The sequence below is a fragment of the Choloepus didactylus genome, chromosome 15, assembly GCF_015220235.1.
Source record: "Choloepus didactylus isolate mChoDid1 chromosome 15, mChoDid1.pri, whole genome shotgun sequence".
NCBI classification, from domain to species: Eukaryota; Metazoa; Chordata; class Mammalia; order Pilosa; family Megalonychidae; genus Choloepus; species Choloepus didactylus.
Genome location: NC_051321.1, coordinates 66208087 through 66235731, shown reverse-complemented (window position 1 = coordinate 66235731; position 27645 = coordinate 66208087). Strand labels below are relative to the sequence as shown.

At 47.1% G+C, this 27645-nt stretch overlaps 1 protein-coding gene across 3 annotated transcripts in view; it reads right to left on the bottom strand.

Moving 5' to 3' along the window:
• Positions 1-27645, bottom strand: part of HK1 (hexokinase 1) — a 76606-nt gene that overhangs the window by 7841 nt on the left and 41120 nt on the right. For all 3 annotated transcript variants that reach the window (XM_037804248.1, XM_037804247.1, XM_037804249.1), the window contains 12 exons: positions 27382-27501; positions 23577-23672; positions 22876-22975; positions 22595-22778; positions 15903-16058; positions 12006-12239; positions 9751-10055; positions 7838-7986; positions 7430-7549; positions 5905-6000; positions 3972-4071; positions 1243-1426 (listed from right to left, as the gene is read on the bottom strand). In XM_037804248.1, the coding sequence (XP_037660176.1) occupies positions 1243-1426; positions 3972-4071; positions 5905-6000; positions 7430-7549; positions 7838-7986; positions 9751-10055; positions 12006-12239; positions 15903-16058; positions 22595-22778; positions 22876-22975; positions 23577-23672; positions 27382-27501 (1844 nt within the window). The remainder of the gene's footprint in view (positions 1-1242; positions 1427-3971; positions 4072-5904; positions 6001-7429; positions 7550-7837; positions 7987-9750; positions 10056-12005; positions 12240-15902; positions 16059-22594; positions 22779-22875; positions 22976-23576; positions 23673-27381; positions 27502-27645) is intronic.

The window sequence follows — 27645 nt, the reverse complement described above, 5'->3', positions numbered from 1 at the left end:
ACTTTTTCATTTCCTGCCCTCCAGCATCTCTAGAAATGACAAGGGATTTAAATGCTTCCATGGACACACCTCATCTCAGTGTCCCTAAGCTGGAAAGATCCCTCTGGTGATACTCCAGGAGATCTCAGGTGGTCAACAGAAAAAACATGAAATAGTGCTGAATCACAGAGAGGGTGTGTGTTAATTCCTGTTCAGCCCTTCTGATTCTGTCGAAGAGTCAGTCTCAGTTTGATGCTAATCTGTCCTCAACTCCTTTCTAACATGTACTAATCTCCCTTTTTAACAGAGGCAGTCTTAGTTCACAGCCTTTGGTAGGCAATAGTATCTAGCTAATACTATAGCTATATATTTAATAACACTGTCACTAAATTCATTTTTATTGCCATCCATCTATGGTAATGTTGGTTTTCCTTTTTTTTTCCCTCCATCAGTAAATTTAAGTAAAGAATGTAAGCTGATTTAAAGAAAAAGATAAATAGGTGCTATTTGGAAAAGGTAAAATCTTGAGGGTGGCTGGAGAATGACCTATGTTCGGGATGCCCCACCCCAGCCCTTCGTTCTGCCCCTGGGGGCATGCGTCCTGACTCTCGCAGGGGCTGGTGGGATTCCAGGAACCAAAGAAGCCTGGGAGCTTTGAGACGAGGGTCATTTGTGCACTGGGAGGAGTGGACACTGCCATCTCAGAGAGGTTCCCTGAGACGCAAAGCTCCAAACAGCATTTGGTGGTAGAGGTGGGTCTGTTGGGGAAAGGGTGAACTGAGAAAGAGCCTCTGCTCCTCCCCAAACCCCTAATTTCCCCTGACCTTTGACAACTGCTGGTCACGTGTGTTCTACTTCCACTAAAACAAAACAAAATAAAAACCTTTGACCAAACTGGTTTCCACTATTTTGATGGGGAAGATACATAACATAGGGGAAGACCTCTTCTAGGATGGGGAAGACCTAGAATGGAAAAGGTCAATGAGGGAAGCGGGAAGCCAACATCACCCTGTTGTCTGGGCATTCACCAGTCACTGGGCTGTCTGGTCCCATGCTGGGGCCCGTCCTCACTGATTCCCTGCCATCCTTGGACCAACCAGCCAAGGGCAAGAATGAAGCAGGAGCCCCGGGGGGCCAGTCTCCCGCCTCTGTCCAGATGCCCTCCTACTATAACCTTCTTCCTTTGCAAGAGGCAGGGTGCAGCCAAATGCCCCCACTCCTGACTGCCCTGCCCCATATGTCCCCTCCCCTGGGCAGAATCACCTTTGTTTCCCAGAGTTTAAAGAATATTCATCCACCAGTATGTCATAGGTTGTTCTGATATCATCCAGACACCCGTTGTCCCCGAAGGCACCCCACTCCATGTTGATACACATTCGCCCCTCGTTCCCCTCCAGCACCTCGACATTCTTCATTTCTTCCATGTAGCAGGCATTGCTGCCCGTTCCTGAAACACACAAGGAGGGGAAATGGGTGTCACGCCTCCATGCTCGGGAGTATCAAACAGGGACCTGGCACCTGTGATTCCACAGATGTGGGGGTACGTTTTTTAAATGAACCAAGTAAGTTTCTTTTTCCCAATGTTTTCAGGAGAACCTCCAATGAAAAAGGAATATCTGAATGAAACCATCCAGAGAGCATCTGATGAACTTATTTTATACTAAGGCATCAGTGCTGAGAGCCTAGGGTGTTAACCCGTCCTAGGCTCTATTTATTTTAATAGGGGATGATTTTACAACAAAGAAACGCGTATTCAATGGTGGAGGCTTAGGTAGTATTATTCAGGTTAGGAGAATATATATATATATATATTACCTTGTGGTTGTCTACTATTGCACCATGGTTGTCTACTATTGCACCACAGATACCTGCTTATCTTTTATTATTAAAGATGGTCATGGACTAAGCCTGTTCAGTAAACTCTCCCACATGTTTCAGAATGAATCCCACAGTAATTTAGGGATGGACAGTATCCTGAGCAGTTCAGGTGTATCCTCCTGTGCCCATGGTTCCTCACCACTTTGGTCTCACAGACCTCTTTGAAAACCTGATGATTCTCCTGAGAAAAATGAACATTTCTTGGGCTCATGCACACACTGCACACATGCAATTAGGCAAATGGTTTGTGTTTCCCATTCCCGGACCCTCTAGGGCAAGGCCACACAAAGTACTGGGGCTGGACCATGAACTATTTGCTGTCCCAGTTCACGAGGAGATAAATATAGAAATCAAGAGTAAGGTTCTGAAACTTTTACAGCAGTTTTAATTGCTATGACATCCAAGCTTGTAATCACTGGACTTGTCTCATTGAAAGGACTGCAAATAAAAAGCCATCCAAACAACTAACCAATGATTCCTGAGCACAGCTATTTTAAAGTGCACACGAATCACCCTGGCGAGCTTGCTGAGATGCACATCCTGAATCAGGAGGCCTGAGACTCTGCACTTCTAACAAGTGCCAGCTGATGCCCGATGCTGTTGGTTCATGGAGCACACATTCAATAGCAAGGCCCCAGAGCACCATCGACCCATCTTAGGTGGGATACAGGTCATCTTTTTAACATCATTAGGGGCACACAATAATACTGTTACCTCTCCTACTCCCCACCCCCACCTTTTTGTCTGAGGCAAACGCCTCCTGACGTATTATTCCTTAGACAGTGAGAAGCAGGGGAGTGGCCGTCAGAGCAAAAGGGCTCTTTAAGTCATTTTCATTCCCTTTAAAGAAAACTCAAGTAGAATTCACAGATACTTCTGGCAGAGTAATTGGATTTTTCTGGGGATTTTTTCCTCTCCCTCCCAGTTCCTTTCCATTCAAGATAATAAAAGTGAAAGAAGAGGGACCCCAGAAGTGGTGGTGATGGATGGGGGGCAAAGAAAGCCAAAACCAAACTTCTTGTCCATAGGAGTTCCGAGCAAAGAGATTGAGGGATGGAGGAAGGGAAACTTGTAGCTGCCACCCGTGGAGAACCTCCACCCCAACTGATGCCAAGAATATCTAATCAGGCTGCACTGAGTGGGCCTGACCTCCCAGGCGGGAAGGTGAGGCCTTGAAAGGAGGAGGAGAATGTGCTGTGTCACTCTAGCTTTGCATTTCATACTTAAAACCATTCACAGAAGGAAGGGCGTGGCTGGGTGGAGAAAGAGACCTTTGCAAAAGAAAAGATGAAACAAACCTGAAGCTACTCTCCAATCATTCCAAATTTCAATAGAAACCAAAAATAGTTTAACAAATGGAAAGTCTTCCTAGCATCAGGAGGGCAGCCTGACGGGGCCTCACCCCAATCTCTAAGACATTCAGCAAATGGTGTGCCCAGCAGGAGTGACAGCCTCCCCATCCAGGTAGGGTGTGCACCCTGACATCAGGAGCAGGACCAACTGGGTGAATGTTTTCCTCACAGCCCAAATCAGTATGCTTCAGGAATGATGTACGCTGTAGGGCGAGACCCCTGATGTGTCTGGAATATAACAGAACAACCTGCAGAGCCCACAGATAATCCCCCTGCAACCCACTTCAGTGGCTGGGACCACTCACCAATAGTGGCTGCTGAAAGCAAAAGGGCACCCAAGACCACTATCTTTGGCCTTTTCCAGGCCGCTGCCAGGAAAGGAGACTGTCTCTGCTTCCTTTCTAGCTTCAGGCTCCCAACCCGTAACATCTGTCCAGAGACTAAAAGCTCCCAAAACTGTCACCCTGTTGGCCAAACCAGCTCCAGGTAACCCCACCTCACCCTCCCAAGCTGTGTGAGCCATTTGGGGCCTTGTTCCTAGAAAGGGCTCAAGTTCTTGAGCTCACAGTCAGCGTGAAGTATACAGGAGGGCTGGGGGAAGGAAGGCCCCAGGAGAGCCCTGCAGTCTTGGTCCAAGACTGATCTCTGAACAGAGGTGGTGAGGAGACAGTAGTGACACCATACACTGCAGTGTCAAGGCTCCACAAAGGAGGAAATCTCCCGTCTTCCCTTCCTTGGGGGGAGACCTCCTGGCATACTCACCGACGATGAGTCCGACCTCACAGGTGGGCTCCTCATAAGCACAGGTCATCATGGTGCCCACCGTGTCGTTGACCACGGCCACCACATCCAAATCAAATTCCTTTGGGAAGAAAGGGACACAGCTTTAGAGGGGGACAGCTCTGCCCAGCTTGAACCCTGCCAGTTCACTCTGCTGCACGGCAGTCAGAAAGCCACTGGTACACCATCTGGAACAGCTTCCTTACCAGCTAGTAAAAATGTAATTAAATACAACTTCACTGACTAAACATCTACTATTAACGATGATGTAAAAGTTGAGATTAAATAAAGGGAAAAATTGTACCCATTTTACAGATGGTACCAACTACTAGTGTGGCAGCCAGGAGGAAATTATTGAATGGAGAAAAGATAAGGGACAGTGGCCAAACTCCAAAGTGTTATATAGTATTTTCAGAGAGAAAAATGGAAATATCAAATCCATTTCTCAGAATCTGCCCTTCAGAAATAGTCAGGCAGGTGCACAAAAGTACATCACAAGGACCTTTAACTGCAGCATGATTTGCAATAGCCAGAGGGAGGAAACAACCCAAACACAGATCCATGGGGGCTGTGTAAACCACGCGTCAGGCACACACTGGAATCCTGTGCGGTGGGAACAGGAATGAGGTTGGTCTACATGTACGTAATACACTGCATGTCTGCAATACACTGTAGTGTACTGGATGAAAAACACAACTTGTACTATTGTGTATACAGCATGATTCCCATTTAAAATATGTGCATACTCGTATGTTAGTATATGTACGGGGAGCAAGCTATTAAGAATATAAACTAACATTAATAGTTGTGAAATGGGAAAAAATAGATCACAGGTGTCTTTTTAATGAAACACTAGAAGTTGTCTGGCCTACCCTTTCAGGTGCTGAGTCCAAAGGCCTAAATGCCTTTCATTGTTTTGGGGCTATTTTACAACATTTTAAGAAAGCTATAGAAAACTGATGGTAAGTATAAATAATTCTTGTCCACAGAGATACAAATAAACACAATTTGCCAGCTGGCAGTGCAAATGATTAGTACTCCAAGACAGCCATCTCAAACACATTCATTTCAGCATTCTTGATGACCTATATATTTGCCTGCTCTTTGGATTGTCCTTTTAATTAATTAATTAATTAATTAATTTTTACTTCTTAAGAATTCCTTCGTTAATTAATGAATTAATAAAATCTTTGGCTTTTTCCATTTTGTATTTTGTCAGTATCCTCCAGCCAAAGACCACCAGAAACACACCTGTGGTTGAACAAAGTTAGGTTTATTAACTTGTCTGCAACTCGCGAGAACACCCACCATGGGGCGCTGTGGGGCACCTCAGTCAGAAAGTCTTAGAAAGAACATATTGTAGGCTTTGGACCCTGTTGGTGATTTGGAAGAGGGTTCAAAGAAGTGGGGTTTTGTTCTGGATTGCTGTTAGAAAGCCGGGGCTATTCCGTGATTATTTTAATACATCTTATCTAGAAGCCATAGGGAATGCAGCGAGGCTAAAATGGTCACTGGTGAAGACCTAGCACTCATTTGTATTAGCCAGGATGGAGAGATGGTTCCACAAATGTTCTGACAGGATTACAGGGTGGTCTTAGTTATGTCTTAATCCACCGTGGTCCTAGAGTGGCCGTGCCTGATGTTAGCACTCTGTGAAACTGTTCTGTTCCACAGGAGGACACCAGGGCCCAGCTCTCAGGAGCGGCTTTGCTCTTTTTCAATTTGCATGAGAATCATGATTTTACCTTTTCTAAAATAATACCCTTTAGCAACACAAAACTGTTAACCCTAGTTTTACTGCTGGTGGGAGAATGAGGACATGGGGGACTTTTATTACTAAGGTCACATGCTTCTGTATTACTTGAATTCGTTACAACAATAAAGATTTTTTTAAATATGTATTTTTAATAGTTACCTCTCTCCTTTTTATTGCATCCCTCAGTAAGGTGGCAACATCGTGCCCCACGCAGTCAGTTGCCTTAAAACCCTTCGTCCAGGTGATCAAGATTCCCTGAAATAAGAAGAGCACCAGTAGAGCCATGTGTAATTAACCCTTAGTGAGGAACACAAAATTTCACCCCCTCCCACAAGCATTACATCTGCTGAGCAGTGATAGCGAGGCCCAGTGCTCAGACACCTGAAGCACAAACCAGTAAGCGTGAAAAGCCACCGTCCTCCACAGGCCCGCCCTGCCCTCATCGTCCGCACAGTGGTCTGGTTTAGAACCCCCATTTGGAGATGGGCTATATAAAGTCAATGGATGAGCTATATAAAGTCAATGGATGTGTGCAAGTTCACTCAGCAAGGGACAGAGCTGGACTAGACCCCAATTTCCTGATTCTTGGCCTGGGGCCATTCTTGGCGTAACCACCCAGTTCCCCTGAAGCAGGACTCGCTGATGATATAACTGAAGGAATGCAATCTTTAGTAACACTGTAGACCCTTTAGGTTTGAGTGGACTGAAGTTATGATTTTGTGAGGAAAAGAGTTGTCACAGATGCGTACTCATTAGGAGTACAAGGTGACATTATAAGTGAACCACTCTAGAGAGTCATGCAGATCCTTAAAAATGCAAACACCAAGTTCCTACGGATCCAATTCCTGAGACCTTAAAAGAGCTTAAGGAGTAAAAAGTCCAAAGTCAGCAACATGACTGGATTAACTGGCTTAGGGAGGCAGGTGGCCCCTACCTGGCTCTTCAGTGCTAACACTCATGTGCCTTAAACCCTGGCCTACAGCCCTGTGGGTTCTGATGTCACCCTCAGGCCTCCTCCCTGGCCAGGCCCCCACCTGTGACACACAGAGCAAACTGTGGCTCTGTCTTGCCTCCGTGACTCCGCACACTCGGTTCCCTCTGCCTGCCTGGAATATATGCCCGTGTAATATACCACAGCTGGGGCTGACGGTGTAAGGGCTTGGCTGCCACCACTAGACTGGGGGCCCCCTGAAGACAGGAACTGTATCCTTCAGCTGTACCCAGCACTTAATCCTCAGCAGGTTCACAAGCCCTCGCCCGGGACCCCTTGCCGCCCCACTTGTTCAACAAACACTAAGTATCTCCTCTGATAGGGCACTACACTAGGGCATGTGGGGGAAACAGGTCCTTGCTTAAGCAGCATACAACACAGCAGAATAGAAAGACACATTGCTAAGAACTAAGTGTCCGAAAAGTGCTGCAATCAAGGCAACAATCAAAGGAACAGAGAACAGTGAGATTCTTTTGGCCTGGGGGTCCAGAAGACTTCCCAGAAGATAAGGAAGAGTGGAAAAGAATATTGAGACCTATCAGCAGGTGAGAAATAAAGCCTGGGTCAACCCACTGTGACATCTGAGCTAGTCCAGACCTCTAGAGATGAAACCGATACTGGAGAAGGCCTCGAGAGCTAGCCACAGTGTGTCAGTGCTCCTTGATGTCTGACGCCTGGAAGAAAGAGACTCACCGCATCCAAGCTTGTCTGCATGCACGGAAACGAAAACGTGAAGCCCAGTGGCATTCTGGGGCCTTTGATCCCCATGTAGTCCAGGAAGTCAGAAATACAGGAGACGATGTGGTCAAACAGCTTTTGGAGAAAAGAAGGATTACTCACGTTTGCTCTGGTTTCGTGGTTTCAGTGCACATGCACAAGGACACAAACATAAACACCCAACACACACAGAGCAAGCCCCCTTCTCCAGGATCTTCACAGCCACAGCCACCTGCAGGTCATAAGCCAGGCATGGCTGAAAGGTACACCGAGGCTTTCAGGCCACAAGGGCCTAACTGCACAGCTGCGGGCATCACGTGGCGGCCTGGGGGACCACGTGTGCCTCACACACACCAGGGTGGTGTACGAGCAGAACCGGCTCACCTCCTCCCCAGTGCCCTGCATGATTTCAGTGGGAATGGCATAGATCTTGTTGTGCATTTCCACTGTTCTCTTTTTCCCACTACGGATTTTCACCAGCAGGACACGGAAATTGGTTCCTCCAAGATCCAGGGCCAAGAAGTCACCATTCTCTGTTGTAACCAAGAACACAAAGAATGTCAAAAACAGTCTTGGCAGCCAGTAACCTCAAGGCTCCAGATTTTCAAGGGGGTAAAATCTCCCCTTATTAAACATAGGGGAGAAGCTGTAAGTCTCTCAAAGGCCAACCCTGTCTCTCCTCCCTCCCTCCTGCTCACAGCCCAGGCCTAGAGAAGGAAGGGCACTAAATCACTGACCCCCACATACTTTTAGGCCTTGAGTCACATTAGTAAAATACAAATCATTTGTCATAACTAAAAAAGCAAACAAACTTTACCAGGGTAAGAAAGCCTGGCAACAATGCTCCCTCAATTTATAGAAATTGGTTCCTCCAAGATCCATTAATAATTTATGTCAATATGTAGAATGTTTGCAAAAATGGCCACAATCATTCCCCACCCTGTTCATATGCTTCTTTGCAATACGACTCTGCAGCTCTGCTCATCAAAAGCTGAAAGTTTAGACTCCATCTTTTTGTGGGGAGGAGGGATTAGGGTACTAATGCTTAATGGGTACAGAGTTTCTATTTGGCATGGTGAGAAAGTTTTTGTAATGGATGGTGGTGATGATAGCACAACATTGTAAACGGAACTAATACTGATGAATTGCACACTTAAAAATGGTTACTATGGCAAATTTTATAGTATATATATACATATTAAATTAAATAAATTTATATATATATATAAAAAATATATACTATAACCACAATTAGAAAAAACATACATACAAATGAAAATTCTAGAAATGAAAACTATAATTGTAGAAATAAAAAACTAAATGGGGGGGGGGGAAACGGCATCTATTTCTTCTCTCCTTAAATCTGGGCAGATCTGGTGACTTGCTTTGGCCAACAGGGGAGACAGAAGCCAACTGAGCCAGTCCCCAGCCTAGGCCTGCAGAGGCTTTGCCAGCTCCTGCTCTCCCTCACAGACCCTGCTGTCACCACGTAGTGAGCCCAGGCGCCGGTGGAGGACGATGCATGTGGTTCACCGGCCATGACCACGGACTGTGAGCGAGCCCAGCAGAGATCAGCCGAGGCTGGCCCAGATGAGCACAACCATCCAGCTGACCTATGACCCGTGGGCAGTAATAAATAGTGGTTGTTTTAAGGCACTAGGTTTGAGGAAGGTTCACAATGCAGGAGTGTCAGACGTACCCATCATGAACACTCCTAACTCCAGGGACTCTCCTGAGAAGCCCTTTGGATTCCCCATGGTGCTCAGCCCCCACAAGAACCAGCAAGGCTGCCTTAAGGGCTGGATTCTGTTCTCCAGGCTGCCTGGGTGTGGAAATCCCCAGACCCCTGTCTCCCTCACACACCTTGGCAGGGTTTCGGAAGGGTCCAGACTGAACTCCTTCCCTGCTCACGAGCCATGCATCGGGCGTTTATCCTTCTGGGGTTTACCATGTTCATGAGAGAACCTACACCAGTCTCACTGCTGTGGGCTTGGCCCAGCTTCTTGCTTTTAGGAACCTTTCTAATTCTGAGCAGGGATATGAGGTTTTAGAGGTGGAGTTCACCTGGGAGGCCTGACCAGGGCAACTCAACTGCCTGGAGCTACACACATGGCAAGTCAGTGGTAAAGTTGGAAAACGGAAGTTTTAGTTAGTTTCCAGCTCTTGCCCAAATCATATATCCCAGGGGCAGATGCATCCCCCAGAGAATCCAAGCTCCCCCAACCCAGCCCCTCTGTGACTCTGTCATCTAAATGAGCATGGGGCGGGGGGTCATGTCACCCAACAGAGGCCCTCACCAGTCCCATCTGGAGTGCTCCGGACAAAGGAGGGCAGCATCTTCACGACGGCCTTCTCGTGCGTCTTCTTCTTCAGCCCAAATTCCATCTCGGCCCTCATCCTCTTCTTTACCTCCAGTAGCATCTCCTTGGTGAGGTGGAAGTGGGCCAGGGTCTCCTGTATCTGTCGGTGCTGCTCGGCCAGGCGGTAGGCGACGGCAGTCACCATGGCAGCCCCCTTGCCGCTGCCACTCTCCGAGAGGAGGAAACGCACGTCGGAGTCGGGCACCAAGCGTCTCAGAGTCTTGTGGAAACGCCGGGAATACCTGGGGGGTGGGGTAGGGTATGGACATGCCGCAACAGCTGGACTGAGCCAGCTGTCAAGGCCCTCTGGTGCCCCTTTCTTTTCTCACTTATTCCATTTTCTACACTTATTTTTTTCATTGCACAAATCATATACACCCACTGTAAAAAAAAAAAAAAGCAAATGTAGACAGTAAAAAAGGAAAAATGAAATTGCCCATATAACCACATCTAAAAAGAAAGGATTATAATTATTATATCAGTATCAAATAGAAAAAAATTGGGGTCCAAAGGAGATGTTGTCCTCCACATGGCAAGGAGATAATACAACTCAGTGGTCAAGAACACAATGTTTGAAAATCCAGAAACAAGCATGAGCTCCAGCATTTCCAAGTCAGGTGATCTTGAGCCATTACTTAACTTTGGAGTCAACAAGGATGATGGTATCTGGCTGACAGTGATGGGGTGCAAACTCAATGAATTCATTAAAATGCTTAGGTTGGTAACTGGTGCTGAGTATAAGGGCTCAATAAATAATCTCTTTTGCTTTTTACTTTGAGTTGGCCTTGCCCTCCCTCCCCAAGAGTCTGGACATCTGTTACGAGCTAGAAGAAGCCTTTAGAACAAGACCCAGTGAGACAGAGGAAGACGAAAAGGAAGGCTGCTCACCAAAAGAAACAGTTGAGGAAAATGTACCTCAAAATGTTAACAGAGGTCAACTCCAGGGGCTGGGATCAAGGATGAATTCTATTCTCTTTGTCACTTTTTGAACTATCTAAAGTTTCTGTATTGGAAATATATTACTTCTGAGAGAAGCAACATTTAATCAGAGTAATCATTTTTTTTAAAAATGTGATGTTGCAAATCCCTAGCTTTCCAAAAATTAGCCAAGAAATTCCCCCAAAAATAAAGATGGCTGGCTAGGTTTATTTATTTTGTAAAAAGAATTTCACAAATACTTTAAGCATACAAAGTAATACTAAAATTATGAACCATAGATATGCTAATTATCCTAGTCTGGAAGAAAATAACTTCTAACTAGCTCATACCCTCTCTGCTCAGTAACTCAGAACAATTTCAATTTAAGTCAACATTTGTTTACGTGTCGCTAGAGCTGAGTATGAAAATCCAGTATCCACAAGGCCACTTTACATGCTCGTTAGATAGACAGTGGGAGGTAACCTAGGCTCTATACAAAGTCATGTCATCGGCGGTTACTAAAACTTACCAAAGACTTAGAATTTACCTTCAGCCTTTTATAAAGATATAAGCCATGCTCTTTCTGACAGCAAGAAGTTTTTGATGCTAATATCAGTCAGCCCGGGGACTGGCTAAGGTACAGACAAAAAGGTGGCATGGTCAAGTCCCTCTTCATTCACGAGGGAGGAGGATGTGGACCACTTACAGCTTCACCTCTCTCTCGCTCTCTCATTCAAAGTGTCAACAAGTTCCTATCTTAACAAGTAATACCTGAGAGTTTTGGGAATTTTACTAGGAGTTTCTAAAACAAAAATGTGTGCAGAGAAGCCATGTCCCAAGCTATAATAAGAATGAAGATCACTGATGAAATGTGGACAAGCTAGAGAATTTAAAATACAGACACATTCCAGCCAGCATTTCTGGCAACTATAGAAATCTCTACCAAAACTTGTAAAATAAGCAAAGGTGATCCTGGAGTGCTGAAGCAACATGGGCGAGAATCAACTGAGGACCAGATCCCTCTCAAGGAGGCAATGCACATTTTAAAATTCAGATCGATAACGAAGGAACAGTTATCATCAACATAGGAATCACCAGCATTCTCCTCTGGAATTACTGGCTGCATCGTACTGGTTATTTGGGCTGATTATTACTAAAATGTCATCTGGACTTTCTGCCAACAACTGTTCACTGGGTGCAAAAGCCTGACCTCTGGAGAAGGTCCTTAGCCCAGATGGGTACTGAGCACCAATTATAGCAAAGGGCAGACTCACTGTGGGTGTGTCTTGTAAAGAGACCCGTCGACACCAACCGTGGTCCGCAGCCTGGGGCTGCCCTTGTTATCACGGAGGCGGTTCAAGATGGCACCCAGCGTTGCAGCCACCAGATTGGCAGAGCGAAATGAGACAATGGTGCACACGTGCTGGACCGAAATACAGTCGTCATCAGATGGCTCTACTCCCAGGCGTGTCAGGATTTCTTTGGCATTGTGGAGGCCTTCCTTATTCCTGTGAGGTTAGAGAGGATACTGTCAGGACCACATGGTAGACTGGGTCATGTCCACCAACACACACATAGTCTTACTCCTCATCTGTGGCCCCGAGGGTGTGAACTCATTGTAGCTAAGACCTTTTTAAGATGTTATTTTTAGTTAAGGTGGGGCCCAACTGAACGAGGGTGGGTCTTAATATACACTAACGGAGGCCTTATAGAGAAGAAACCAGAAACCAGAGGTTGGAGAAGACTACCCAGTTAGAAGCCAGAAGTCAGTGGAAACCCAGGAAAGCAGACACAAAGAGAAAGAGATCACTGTGTGATGGGAGACAGAGATACAAGCCAAACAGCCCCAAGGATCACAGCAAAGCAGCCCCAGAATGTTCCAGAATTTGGAGAGAAAGCATAGTCTTACTGATGCATGGATTTGGGACTTCTATCTTCTGAAATCTTGAGACAATAAATTCCTACTGTTTAAGTCAACCCATTGCGTGGTACTGTCATAGCAGCCTAGCAAACCAAGACAGACCATAAAAGACGATGAAAAGCACTGAGGTTTGAAAGATACTGGATCTCAGAGAGTAAAATGCTTGAGAAGAGCACAAGAAGGATTCTTTTCCAAAAGAAATACAGGGCAACTGGAAAAACTGTACAAAGCTGAGTTATAACAAGCCAGGCGCATAGAGAGAGGTGAAGAAGTGAAATCACATGGCCACTGTGAAAGTTGGAGAACGAACTGCCCCCACCCCAGTGCTCATGAGGCCTGGGGGAATTTCCTGCTTTGGGGGTCTGTGAGTTGACCCTGTGAGTTACATGTCCTTCTTCAATGTTTTTCAGTCAAATTTAAGTTTTCGGCATATAGGTGTTGCATATCTTTTGTTAGATTCATTCTGAGGTACTTCATAGTTTTGTTACTATTGTAAATGGTGTCTTTAAATATATACATTCTTTTAAAATGTACGTAGTAATGTAAAATGTTAACAATTGGGAAAACGGTGCAGGATATACAGGAACTCTATAGCTACCTTTGTAACTTTTCTGTAACCAAAATTATTCTAAAATTTAAAGTTTAATTAAAAACATATATGTATATGTGTGTATACACACACATTTTAAATATTGCCAACATATAGACATACAATTGACTTTTGTATATTATCCCCAGATGTTTTGCTAATGTTATTTTGTTCACTTGTCTGTAGATTTTGGGGATGTCCCATATAGACAATTGTCATTTGCAAATAATGGCAGTTTTACTTCTTTTTTTTTATTCCCAAGCCCTTAATTTCTTTTTCTTGTTTTGTTTTTAAAAATTTAGTTTGTTTTTGTTTTCTGTTTTTAACACTGGCTAAGACGTCCAGCACAAGGTTAACAGAAACTGGTAATACTCTCTTGTTCCTGATTTTAAAGGGAATGCTTCAAACATCTGCCGTTATACAATGATTTTTTAAACAGGTTTTTTGAGCTAGCATTTATTACAATAAACACGCTTTCTTGAGCTGCCAAGAGAGAGTTTGTGTTTCTTGTTAACCAGCGAGCCAAGACTAAAAGTAGGCTGAGAGGAAGAAGGGCATGTCTTGATTTTGTCAATGACTTTGAAGACAAAGTCTTCTGCTTTGACCTTCTGCTCCCCTCCCTTCCCCATGGCTGACCAGGAGACCTGAGAAGATGTTCAAACCTCAGTGGTGCAGGACACTGGTATTCATAGTGGCATTATTCACAGTTCCCAAAAGATGGAAGCAACCCAAGTGTCCATCAACAGATGAGTTGATAAACAAAATGCGGATTTTACACTCAATAGAATATTATTCAGCTATAAAAAGGAATGACGTTCTGATACACTGACAACGTGGATGAACCCTGAAGATATCATGCTGAGTGAAATAAGCCAGACACAAAAGGAGAAATATTGTATGATCTCACTGATATGAAATAATTAGAATAAGCAAACTCATCGAGTCAGAATCTAGAATATAGGTTACCAGGGGACGGGGTAGGGATAGGGAAAAGGGAGTTCAAATGTACAGAGTTTCTGTTTGGAACAATGGAAATGTTTTGGTAATGGATGGTGGTGATGGTAGCACAACACTGTGAACATAATTAACAGCAGTAAATTATATATTTGAATGTGGTTAAAAAGGGAAATTTTAGGTTGTATATGTTACTAGAATAAAGTTTTTTCAAAAAAATCCATGGAACGGCACAACACAAGCAGTGAACGCTTATGTAAACTGTGGACTATAGTTAATAGTAGAGTTACACTATATTGTTTCATCAATTGTAACAAAGGGTACCACCCCAATGCAGACTGTTACTAATAGGGAAATCGCTGTGTGTGAGGGGAATTATGTGGGAACTCTGTATTCGCTGCATGATTTTTCTGTTAACTTACAACTTTTCTAAAAAAAAAAAAAAACAACAACAAAAACCAAAAAACACCCTTGGTGATGCAGCTCCCTGCTCACTGCAGCTTTGCACACACCGCTCCTGACGGAAAGTGTCCTAGGATAAACCCTAGCACAATCATCAGCAGAAGAACCCACTCCCCACCTCTCCCCACTTCTGCCAGCCTCCTTATCTAACCATAAAGACCGCTGATGCATATCTTCTCCTAGGAGCCAGCGCTAGGAAGCCAGTGGCTCCATTTGACTTTCCAGGACCATGAGGAGGCACGTGGGAAGAATGCTCCAGGCAGAGATGAAATGGCATCTCCAGGACATAGCACCCAGGAGGGCAGCAAGGTAGGCTTATCTCCTATCAGATGCCCTCACATCGGCTGCACAGATGGACTCACCTCAACCAGAAATAGAAGCTGGTGGCAAACAGAAGGAGCCACAAGAGTCCCTTAGATCTGAAGGCACCTGACAACCTCGAATACCACTGTGATCAAATTTACCTTTTTGGTGAGGGTACTTGACCAACAGCCAAGGCCAAGAATTCCTGGGTTTCTTATTTGGTGCCAAGAGGTTGCAGTAAGGTTGCTGGTGGGACTCTGTCCTTCTGAGGCTATCTGTCCTGTCTCAGCTGATAACCAGTGTTTCCCAAACTTATATGCCAGGGAACACTTCTAGCTGTGAACAGTTGTTCCTCGAAAGAGTTTATACTAGGGGAGAGGGTGGATTTCAGGCACAAAAGAAGTTTGGAAAACATTAACCAAAGTGAAATGGGGTTTCTTTAGTATGCTAATAAGTACTGTAAACTCTTAAAAATGTGCAGTATTTCCCAAACCTATTGGCCACAGAACCCTTTTTTCAGGAAATACCCATTATCGTCTTGAGGTCTCCAGGGCTCCCAGGAATGCAATCTGGAGAAGGTCATGGTATACCAAAGGGGGAATTCCCAACAAGAGCCCAAGGTTGGGCTCACTGGGCTCCTTACTCCCCATTAGAATCATCTGCTTCCTGGACTCTCATCTTATCTTGAAAGACAGAGAGACAGAGCGACAGTGAGGGGAGATGGGGGAGGAGGTAGGCTGCTTTTGTAACTTAATAGGAAAATCACCCGTGAAGCATTTGCCACCAACTAAGTCGTGAGGAGACCGGCCCAGGCTGGGTCAGCTAAGAGTGAGGGGAGAGTGACCTGAAAACACCTGGCCCCCCTGCGGGAAAGGCCCACCAGAGCAGGAGGCCTGTCGCTCCCTCCACCACCCCCAGAAGGCTCCGAGGGGTGGCACCTACTTTTCGATGGCTGACACGTCGTTGGTGTTGAACTTCCCTTTGGTGAGCAGCTCTGGGGTGATCCGCCCTTCAAATAAGAGGCCCTCCTTGGCCATCTTGACCAGGATCATTCGAACCAGCTCCCCCATGTACATGCCACTGACCATCTTCTCAAAGCTGTGGAGAAAAATACACCAGGCATTTGTCAGGTTCTTCCCTGTACCCCACATGACAAGTGGGACAGATACAGAAGGAGAAGGCGGCAGTCTCACTGGCAGGGAGAGCACATACTCATAAGATCAAACACAATAGGATGGGGGGCCTGGGAAGCCTCTTCCAGAAGAGGAGGCCATGTGGATGATACATCTCCTCCCAGGGCAAGAGCAAGCAGGGAGGGCTGCCTGGAGGTGGGGGAACATTTGGATTTAGACTGGAGATGTCGAGAAGGCCCTCCCCAGACACAAATGAGCACAATATGAGCGTCTCTTACATTGACGCTGTATGCTGTCCTTTTTAAAGGGTGTTCACCTCTATCACTCTATCGTGGAGATCCTAACCCCTGTGGGAAGAAGGTGACCCCAGCTCAGAAAGGATAAGTGTCTTCTCCAAGGGAAGGCTGAGGAGATGACAGGGCAGCAAGTGGAGCTGCTCCCAAGGGGGATGCTGCAGGGGCGTTTGGTAGTCACCTCCCTGGTATCCATTTTCTCTTCCAGCAAAAAGACCAAGAATTTGCTTTGGAGAACCCACTCCTCTCCCACTGACCTCCCCCTAAACTCCAGGGTGGGCTCTGAGCTTAATGCCAATCAGCTTAAGTGCTCGAGTCACATTCAGGAACAGGCCCCTGACAGCAAATCCACAGACTTGTGCAGCTCAGGGAAGACTCTTGTGCATGCTTGTGCACGCGCACACACTCTCGTTCTCTTCTCTCTCCCTCACGTCCCTCCCTCCCTGCCCTGGGCCTGGGAGTGGTGGAGTGAGGTATGGGCTCTGTAACCACAGCAGCCATTTTGAGCCCCGTGCTGCAGGGGAGAGAGCGCCACGTGGAGCCTGAGATCGAAGCTGACACACACCAAGGAAGGCTCAGCAGAGAGCCAGCGAGAACCCGGGCGTGAGGCCACTTCTGAACCAGGTTCAACCCCGGCTGGCCAGGGGCAGAGCAGACCAAAGAGGCAGGTCCCCCGTCCACGCCGCCGCCTCACGCTGGCATGACCAGAGCTGGCTCTGACGCAACAAAACAATCTGTTCCAGTCCCAGTCGGGCCCGGGAGCCACGGATGCCACTGGGACCTGCGCAGCCCACCCTCTCCTGTCAGCACAGGCAGGGTGACTTCCAGCCTTGCTGGAAACACAGTCCTCACTGTTCCTGCTCTGACAGGACCAGACAGGACCCAGCCACATGGGTGTCAGGGATCCCTGGCCGGGTGCCCTGCTGATGCCTGGATGCCCAGTCACTGCCCCAGGCACCAGTGGGGACCCTCTGCGCAGCCTCGACCCAGAATCCCAAAGCTGGCAGTGGCCACACTGGGGCCAGCCTGCCCAGGGCCCAGCCCCAGCTCTGCCACTTGCTGTGCCGCTCACCTCTCTGTGCCTCGGTTTCCTCATCAATATATGGGACAGTGACAGGGCCTACTTTATAGGGTTGTTGTAAGGAGGAAATGAGTTAATAGAGGTAAATCAGTGCTTGGCTAATAAGGAGGACTTATCTGGCCCTTCCTATGTGTCCAACACTTTTCGAAGCACTTTATATGTGTAATTTTATTTCTTTGTCATTATAATCCTTTGAGGTAGGCATTATCTCCATTTCACAGATGAGGAAACTCACGCACAGAAAAGTTTCATAACTTGCCCAGGGTCACAGAGTTAATAAGTGGCAAATGCAGGTTTTGAACCCAGTGAAATCTAACACCAGAGGCTGTGCTCTAACCACTGTGATGCTCTGCCTCTTTCATGGACAGTCATTAAAAGTTGGCTATTGTGTCATGCTAGGAGCCTCCTAGGCCAATCCCTACCCCAGCCCCAGCTTGCCCTCCTCCAGCTTGCTTCCTCCCCCAGCAGCCTGCCACTGGACAGACAGTCCCACAATTGGAAAGAATATTCCCATTAACATGAGCTAAAATTAGCCTCCTGGCACCTGCTACCACTGCTTCCCATGCTGCCTGCTAGAGAGACCTAGAATGATCTGCACCCTATTCAACATAATGGTCTTCTACAACGTAGATCCCGACATTCCCTTTCCTGGATAAGGAGGCCCTAGGCCAGGGGTCTGTCCTTTTCCGGGCCCCTAGAACTCCTGCTGGTACAAAAGAACACAAAACAGAACCTCTCACAGTCCTTTCTCAGTCCAAGCCAAAGGCTCATGGGGATCGGCAGGGTTCCTTCTGCACCGATGTACTTCCCTTCTGCCCAAGTGAAACCAGCAAGCTGCACTCTCCCTCCCGGCGCTCACACCCCTACAACTAGACGGGCGGCGAGGGGCAGTACCAGGGTGTTCCAGCCTTCCTGCCTGCTGGTGGGCACAGGCAGGAGTGAGACCTACAGGGCCTGGAAGGGAGGCTGGAGCAATGAGCAAGGCCTTGCACGCCAATTAGGAGTTCCTTTGGCAGCAAGGTCTACTCCAGCTGGCACCCAGAGAAAGGAGAGCGTGGTCTGTGGCCAAACTGGGACTGGAGCTGCAGAGAGTTCATGGGATGGGCAGAGCAACAGTAAGAAAAGGCATTTGGGGGTTGTGATGGTTGGGTTCATGTGTCAACTTGGCTAGGTGACCCAGCTGTCTGGTCAAGCAGGCACTGGCCTGACAATTGCTGTGAGGATATTTGAGGCTGGTTAATAAACCAAAGGGCTGGTTTGTTGGATCATCAGTCAATTGACTGCAGCTGACTGATGACTCATCAAGGGGGCATGCCTTCCACAATGAGAGAATGCAATTGGCTGGATTTGGTCCGGGTGATCAGCCGGTTTGTTGGATCATCAGTCAATTGACTGCAGCTGACTGATGACTCATCAAGAGACGTGCCTTCCACAATGAGAGAATGCAATTGGCTGGATTTGGTCCGGGTGATCAGTTGAAGGCTTGTAAGCGGGACGGTTAGAGAACCTTCACTTCTTCTTCGGCTGCCCAGTGAAGCATTTCCTGGGGAGCTCGTCAAAGTTGCCGGTTCGTTTCCTGAGAAGTTCATCGAGCACGTTCGTCGAAAATCCCAGTTCATTTCCTGAGGAGTTCGTCGAAGTTGTCGGTTCGTTTCCTGAGGAGTTCATCGGACATCTTCCTTGGAGTTGACAGTTTGTTACATCTCTCATTGATTCTGTCTCCCAAGAGAACCCTAACTAATACAGGGGTTGACTTGAAAAGATCTGAAGTTACTCCACCACCATCCAGGCTAAAGAATTTTCCTAACCAACAACATTTGCTGCTGCCATCACTGCTAGTGTTGATTCATGAAGCGAGTGTTGCCTTGAGTTAAGAAGGATGTGATGAATAAGGAATCACAGCGAAAGGGGAGTTGAGATCCCAGACATAAGCATAGTCAACAGAAGAGCAGGAGGCCCAAGAAAACAGGAGGGAAGAGAGGGAGAATTTAAAATGAAAGAATTTCTTCCAGGAACAAGAATAAATGTATAATACTATTACAAGGAGTTAATAATAGAGGGGTATAAAGGAAAACATGCACCTATTGCAAACTATGGACTACAGTTAACAGTAATATCTTAATATTCTTTCATCAACAGTAACAAATTTTCCACACCAGTGCTGGGAGACAATGATGGGGGGATAAGAGTTATGGTATATTTTGAGCTTACTCTTTTTTCTTTTTTCCTTGGAGTAATAAAAATGTTCTAAAATTGATCATAGTGATGAATGCAAAACTACGTGCTGACACTATGAGCCATTGATTCTCTTTGGATGGATTTACATCTCAATAAAACTGTATTGAAAAAGACAAAAGAAAGAAAGAAAAAAAAAAAAAAACAGAAAGAAGGTGGGGAATAATATCTCCAGGAGGAAACAGCTATGAGACAAGAATATCAAAGGCCTCGAATGTAAGGGTGTTGGGAGGAAGCCAAACATCTGATCCTTTTTAGCAGGAGACTTTCTAGCTCTGGGCTCTGGGGCAAGGCCATGGGGTCCTGAAGACTCCGAACAGTTCCCCCACTGCCTCCGGAAAGCAGCAAACCAAGGAAGGAAGCTACTGAGACTGGATCCTAGTACCATCAACTGTCAACCGCATACAGCAGGTGCCTAGTCAGTGCTAACGTCAATCAAAACGCATGAAATGAGTGGGTGCGTATGGTCTGGAACCCAGTTTTTAAACACCTGGTCACTAAGAGCCTCTGAACAAACCCAAACCCACCGAGGTTTTCAATCCTGGCTAAAAACTGGAAATACCTGGCGAGCTTTTACAGTCCTGAGGAAAGGCCCAGCCCAGGCCAATTAAATCTGTCAAGGTTGGAAAACCACTCCACCCTGATGTTTTGTTTCATAAATGAGACAGATGCCTCTTGAAGATTCTGGAAGGTCTCTCTGAATATTCAAACTTTCATACAGGGCAGAAAACCGACAAACTAAGCCAGACCAAACCTTGACAAAGAGTCTTGAACCAGTTTTATCCAATCCCAGTGACTTAATTTTCCCACCAGTAAAAAGAAACAAACATCATTCCATGAGAAATAGAGGACAAAATGACTTGGAATAAATTGGCATTCCATGGAAGAAAGACACAGAGAAGATTCAAAGACTCAGGTAGGAGCCGGGGAGAACAGCAAAAATTAGCCTGCTCAAAGGTTACTAAGCTTTGGTCAACACCTTATTTCCAAGAGTATGTGATGCAACTCAAGAATCTGTAATCTCCTTGGAATTGTTCTTAACAAGACCTGCCCTAAGGTAATCAATAAGCAGGAAAGCACACTGTGGAGAAGACAGATTTTACCCTAGCCTTTCTCTTCCATCCTTCCACCCATCCATCACCCACTCATCCCACACCCATCCATCCATTCATTCACCCACCTCAAAAACATTTACTGGAAGCCAACTATGAGCCCAATTCAGTTTAGCCCAGGGATACAGTTCAGCCCTTTAGAGAAATTCAGAAAATATGTCAAGGATGGACAGCCGAGAAATCCAGGTTTACACCCAACTCCTGCAGGGCTCCCACACTGGAGCTGCTAAGAAGACAGACGAGGGCCTGGGCCGTAGCTGCTCAGTTAGCACAGGTGGCCTGCCCCACCTGCAGTGCTGCAAAGGTGGATTCTGATTCAGTGATTGCTTGTAACTACAGGTGCATAATCTCTTACCTGAAACCCTTAGGGTCAGATGTGTTTTGGAATTAGGAGACTTGAGGATTTTAGAGATGTAATATGGTACATATGCCACTTACTACAGAATACCCCAAGCAGTGTCTGCAGCAGCACTGTAATCAAGCTCATTAACAGATCTGCAGTACAGTATATAAACAGTCACGGTAAATAGCTTCATGCCAGTTGGCATCAGGTTTTACCACCAGTGGATTAGGCTTTCAGTGCTCTGGTACTGTGGTAAGGGGTTGTGTGTGGCCCTTTATCAACAAGCTGGTGCCCCAGTCTCAGGCTGCAGAGGACATGTTCAACTCTGAGTCTAAGAACTTGGGATTCCTCTCACTGAAAAACCTAATTTATTCACTGTTACCCCCCATTCCCAGTTGTGGGGAGTTGGCCAGTTAAGCAATTCCATTAACTCTGATGGAAAGCCCAGTGGTCCAGCCTGAAGTATCAAGAGCTTTTCAAAATGACTAGCAAATTCCTGTTTCTCTCTGATGTAAGGATAAGGGGTGTTAGGCCAATAGGGTAGGTGAACATCAAAAGATGGAATATCAAGTCAGCCCATTATCCCAGCCTCCCTGAAGGCCAACAGCATCAACCTCTGAGGATGAGCTGGCTGGAAGGCTGAGTTGATCCAAAGCCCTAGCAGCATGCTGGAATCACAGAGAAATGTGAAAACTGGGTGTGCACTTCAGATGAAGCAATGCCCCGCTCTAGCCCAAATGATGTCACTCTGACTTCTGCAGCCAAGAGATTTTCAAGGCCAAAAAGCCACGTGCCTGCTCAGTGTGAGGTTCTCCATATACTTGAACCCATCTGCCTGTATTTGATATGAACAAAGTTTCTCCATCCTCCAATCTCCCTAAGGTCTACAAAACTCATATGGTTCTCACCCATTCCTTTCCCTCTGCACAACATGTATTTGCAGGAGTGACTTACCTCCCCATCTAGACAGTGAGTCCAGAAAGGGAAGACGCCTGTTTTGTATCCTCAGAACCTGACACAGGGCCCAGCACCTAACAAGAGCTCAAGAAATCTGTGTTAAATGAATGGACACTCACTGCCACTTACTCAGGACACCCAATGTATGTGTCCTCTCTCTGAGCCACAACACTAGTGACTGTGGTATATACAAATGTTTTTAAACCTTATATTTGCATAATGCTTCTGTGCTTTTAATTTTATAAATTGTTTTTCATGGATGTGATCATAGTGTAATTAAACAAAGAAAACATCATTTTAAAAATGTTTTAAAGCTGCAGACTCCACAACTGTGCATCTATCCAAAAAAGGATGGCGAGAGAATGCAAATTTGATGGGCTTTTCCCCTTTTGGCCTCACTTTGTAGCTGCAGGCCTCTTTTCTCCCACCCCAAATCTTTGTGTTAAGCCCCTGGCTAGTAAGAAAAGGTCAGAGACTCACAGCTGTTTTCCAGGGTTGAGGGATCCCCGGTCTATCTCTCTGTCAAACTCGGTGCGGATGTCCTCCAGGGAGCCGTCGTCTCCAAAGGCCCCCCACTCCGTGTTGATGCACATCCTCCCCTCGTCACCTTCCACCAGGTCAATGTACCTTAGTTCCTCCATATAGCAGGCATTTGTGCCGGTGCCTTAGACAGACAAGATCAGAAGCTGTGAGCACACACAGACACAAGAGAGGGGCAGTGCCTGCTCCAAACGTCTGTGGGACAGAGGGACGGACGTTACCAATGATCAGGCCAACTTCACAGTGCTGGTCGTCATAGCCACAGGTCATCATGGTCCCCACCGTGTCGTTCACCACGGCCACAATGTTGGCGTCATAGTCCTGGGGACAGACAGTGCAGTGTCACCACCATGCACACGTAGGAGCAGAGCTCGCCTACCCAGAAGACCGCCTGGCAGGAGGAGGGCTGCAGTTTTAATAACTACCACTCCTCTCGGGGATGGAGCTGGTTTCACTCCCACTGGCACTCAAGTTAACTAGATCAGAGTGCCAGGATTAAATCATGGAAGCGGCTCACTCCCCTCCATCATCTGGCTTAAAATCCTTTTGAGGGTGAACTTTTCTCCTGGAGCCATGTTCCTCTGCAGCCACTTCACTCCTTCCACGTGTCTGCTCTAACACTAGCTCCCCTGCCTTGTTCTATCCACAGCAGGGCACCTGGAGCTCTGGCTCCCTGCACAGACCCAGCTCTCCACTGCCAGAAGAAGGGGGACCCTGGTCTGGGCGTTTTGGTCCTTTGGGCAGCACCTTTGAGAACTCTGGCCTGTCGGACTGTGGCCCTCACCTCTCACCTGCCTGAGTCTTCAAGCCTCCCCATCTGATGCCCCAGGCCCTGCCTCTGCCACCCTCAGACCCCTGCCCTCCCGCCCCCTGGAAAGGGCCTTGGTCTGTGGTGGCGGCAGATGGCCCAGAGAGCAATTACCCCTCGTTTTTTGATGGCCTTGTTAAGCAGCTTCACCACATCCGCTCCCTCCACTCCGCTTGCTTTAAATCGTTTTGTCCAGGTGATCAGCACGGCCTGCAAAGGAGAGCAGATGGGGCTGGATGAGGGCTGGGAAGCCTCCAGAACCTTCAGGTCCCTGGAGAGGCTGCTCAAGGAGAGCGAAGAAACAGGGGCCCAGAGGGACTAAGCGGCTTGCTCAGCGAGCCAGGCTGTGTTCCACCTTCTGTCCACCCACACAATGGATTTCTCTGGAGGCTGTCATGGGAAAAAGGAAAACCCTACCTACAATTTCTGGCTCACATTAGAATAAATCAAGCGGCGAACCAGTACAGGAGTCACACAGCAAGCAAATCTCACTGGATTTCAACTGCACAGCCACGGCCCGTTGAAAAGAAGCAAGCCCCAGAGGAATCCAGTTTACCTGATCACCCTCCCCCACCTTCAAACCAGTTCTCGGCTTCCACAGCCCCAGGGAAAGAAAGCCAGAGCCGAATTGGCAAGACAAACAAAATGCTCAGATAATTCTTGGCTGTTGAACTCCTAAAAGCTGGCCTGGAGAAGTAGGGGACAATGTTGAGTATATGTTATTAATGCTTCATTCACCAACTGGGGAACATAACCCCCATGTGTAAGCTGTGACTCCACTATTTATACAATATGATCCCATTTCTGTGTGTATTATCAATGGAGAAACATCAAGAAGGATATATACAGCCTATGGTTATTCACCTGGGAATGTGGAAGAGTAGGAATTTTACTTTTTGCTTTATATGCTTTTATATGAATAGCTTTACATACTGCTTTTGTATTTTAAAACAACTATGCCAATAAGAAAAATTATCATTATACTTGAGTGTTTTTTTCTGAATGGGGACAGTAACCATAAATGCTGCAGGTTTGGAAAGATTCTCTGATCAGACCCTGCAGCCTGCAGGGGACAGGGGGTGACCCAGGAATGGGGAGTTTGCTCAGGAGCGTGTGCTGCACCCCACTTACAGCAGAAGCCACGGCAGCCTGTAAGAGGCGCTGGCAAGGGTGAGCCCTGTGAGAATGTGTGGTTCTTACCCCACCCCAACCCTCTGGCCCCCCAAGTTTTGGAAACAATGTGAGACTGGTAATCAGAGACTGGGTCCTTTTTCCACACCTCCTGCCCATTTCCCATGGGCAGTCCCTAACTCTTCTGACAGTGACCTTGATCATCTGCAGAACAAGGAGCTGGTGGGGATTTGGACACTTGTGAAGGCCCCAGCCAGCCATGAGGATGTGGACACAGGTCCCCTGGATGCCAGGAAGCTCTCCAGTATTGGGAAGGCCCGTGGCTGGGGCCCCCTCTTTGGCTCCTCTGTCCAGAAGGCCCCTCTCCCAGGCCCTTCTCCACCCTGTCGGGGCTCTTGTGCCCACAAGGACGTCCCCTCCCTAGAAACTGGCACCCTCTGGGAGGGCAGCCACGTCTGCTCCCGTCCCCTCTCAGGGCCTGGCCCAGTGCTGGGCATGGAGATGAACCTCAGTAAGCAGCTGCTTAATGAACACATGAGCCACGGTGAGCACAGGCCCCCAGCCCTGGCCCCACTGAGGTCTCTCCATTCCTGGGCTTCTCCCACCCCTCACAGTGGGAAGGGGGAGAACCCTGAAACCTGCTTCTCTGCCCAGGGAGCATGACTGGGGTCATGTCTCAGTTCTCAAAAGCAAAAAGATTTGAAACACCTAGAATAAGCAAATATGTTGTTGTGGGGAACAGACTGGACTATTGACACTAACCAAGTACTTCTTTCTCTGCTCCTGAGACATGCAGGTATCTCACCCTGGCCCTCTTTTAAAGCCCCACACTGACCCCACAGCAGCAGCTCAGGGGCGTGTGTAGTGAGAACTCCTTCCCCTTCCACCAGGATCTTTGGGGACCACAGAGTGGGACACAGGGGTCTAGAGGTATTAAGACCCAGTGGCTCACTTCCTTCTCTCCTTACCAGGGTGTTGTGGGAAAACTCTGCCACCCCCTCCAACCCTCACCCCCACCACAGGCCTCTGCTCCTGACCCTCGCCAGCCCCTCCTCCAGGCAGGCATCATAAGGCCAAACCCTCTGCCCACAGTAACCTGAGAACCAGGGAGAAGTTTACAGGGCCCTGCAGGAGTCTTGTGACTTGTTTAGGTCTAACAGAACACCTGCAAGTCTGACACCTTGAAAAACACATACATTTAATTCCACACAGTATAGTTTTACTAAGACAAGGGTCAGCGGGTGCTACAGGTTGGAGAAAAATTCCCATGGAGGCACAACTTAAAATTCATATTCAATGACTTGATTTTATCTGCCACTACCCAATTTGGCCCTGCTGATCTGGAGCAAAGGTGAAGAATCTGTTGGGAAAGGCAGGACATACCGAAGCAAAACTGAGTCATTTGCTGGGTGACCAAGAAACCAGTAATAATGGATGCTGAGCAGCTGGGGACATAAGCTGAGGGGGTGGTAAAGGTCATGACCTTCTTAGGAATCAGAGGAAGGGTCACTTAAATCACCTCCCTGCTTCCTCCTCCCCTCTCTGCTCTTCGCACGTCCTGCAGATAGGCCAGCCCCAATGTGACTTCGGAAGGAGGTTCTGGGATGAGATGGCAGAATCTCAATTACATCTGTCGGAGGGCAAGAGGCTGCTGGCCAGGATCTATCATGAATGAACCAAGTGACCTTGGGGAGGCTCTGGGTTTCCCATCTGTGAAATGAGAGGCTTGGCCTGCTGAGCTCTCACACTCCTTCTCATTCTAACGCTATGTAATTCCACAAGCACACAGTATCAGGGCTCCAGCAGCAGGACGCAGTGTCCAGCAGAAGGTGCTGACCCTACTGAGCACCAGGTACAGGGATGCTGCCAGGGCGTCTGGGTACAGAGGGTGCCAGAGGGTGTCCAAGCATGGGCCAGACTGCCTGGAGCTCTGCCTCTTCCCATGTCATCTTGAACAGGTTCTTAACCCCTCCAAACCTCAGTTTCCTCATCTGTAAAGTAGGGATCATAAGCATTTCACTCATAGGAGTGTGTGAGGATTATATGTGCTAACTGTGGCGTGTGCAATAGAGCAGAGCCTGGCACAGGGTGGGCACCCGATAAATGTTGACTCTCAGTATTCCTATTGGTAGGAATGTATTCATAGGTTGCCTTTTTTTTTTTTTTTTTTTTTTGGTCTCTGCACGTAGAACTGGAACAAGATTGCATCTACTTAATTTGTATTCCTGTAGTGCTCCAAGGTACAGTGCTGTCAACACAGCAGGTCTGAGCCCATCCTTGTGGAATGGATGCATGAATGAACAAATAACCAGCAACAAGGTGAATGCAACACGTCACCCGGAAATCAACAAGGGAACCCAAAGCCTCTGGGGCTGGAGCCACCGACCAGCAGCGGCTGTGGAGAGGAGGTCTGTGACCAGGCTGGCTTCCAGCTAAACTCCCTCACACCCTGCAACTCCATCCAAGGACCTTCTAAACTCTCTCCAACATCACTAAACCTACTTTCTTTTCCTTCACTTGCTTGAGTTTTATGTATGTTTCTCTCTACCTTATGGCCACAAATATCATGATTCATCTCCTGAAATACATAAATAACTAAAGTAATTGAAAAATAAACTATCTATACCATGACCTCACATTAATTTCTGTATATGCTTCTTAAAAAACCATACAAGGTGTGCCTACCATCCTGAAAGCAAGACGGAAAATTAGTGGAGAAAAAGGGTTCCTTGGCTTTCCTATTCTGGGGAGCATCTGTGGAGTCCGGCAAATCCCAGAACGACCTTACCTCGTCTATTTTGGATTGTTGGCAAGGGAAAGAAAATGTGAATCCCACAGGTAATTTCTTGTCCTTGATTTTCTTTTTCTCCATGAAATCTCCCAGGCACTCCGCGACGTGATCGAAAAGCTGAAGGAAGCATGAGAGAGCAGTCATGGGGGAGAAGAGGGACTTAGTGCTTCCCGGAAAAACCTTCCCACACACAGAGAAAAGAACACATCCGCCCAAGCCCAAGCCGTCCATCCCCAGGGTCCCAGGGGCCTTATCTGGAAA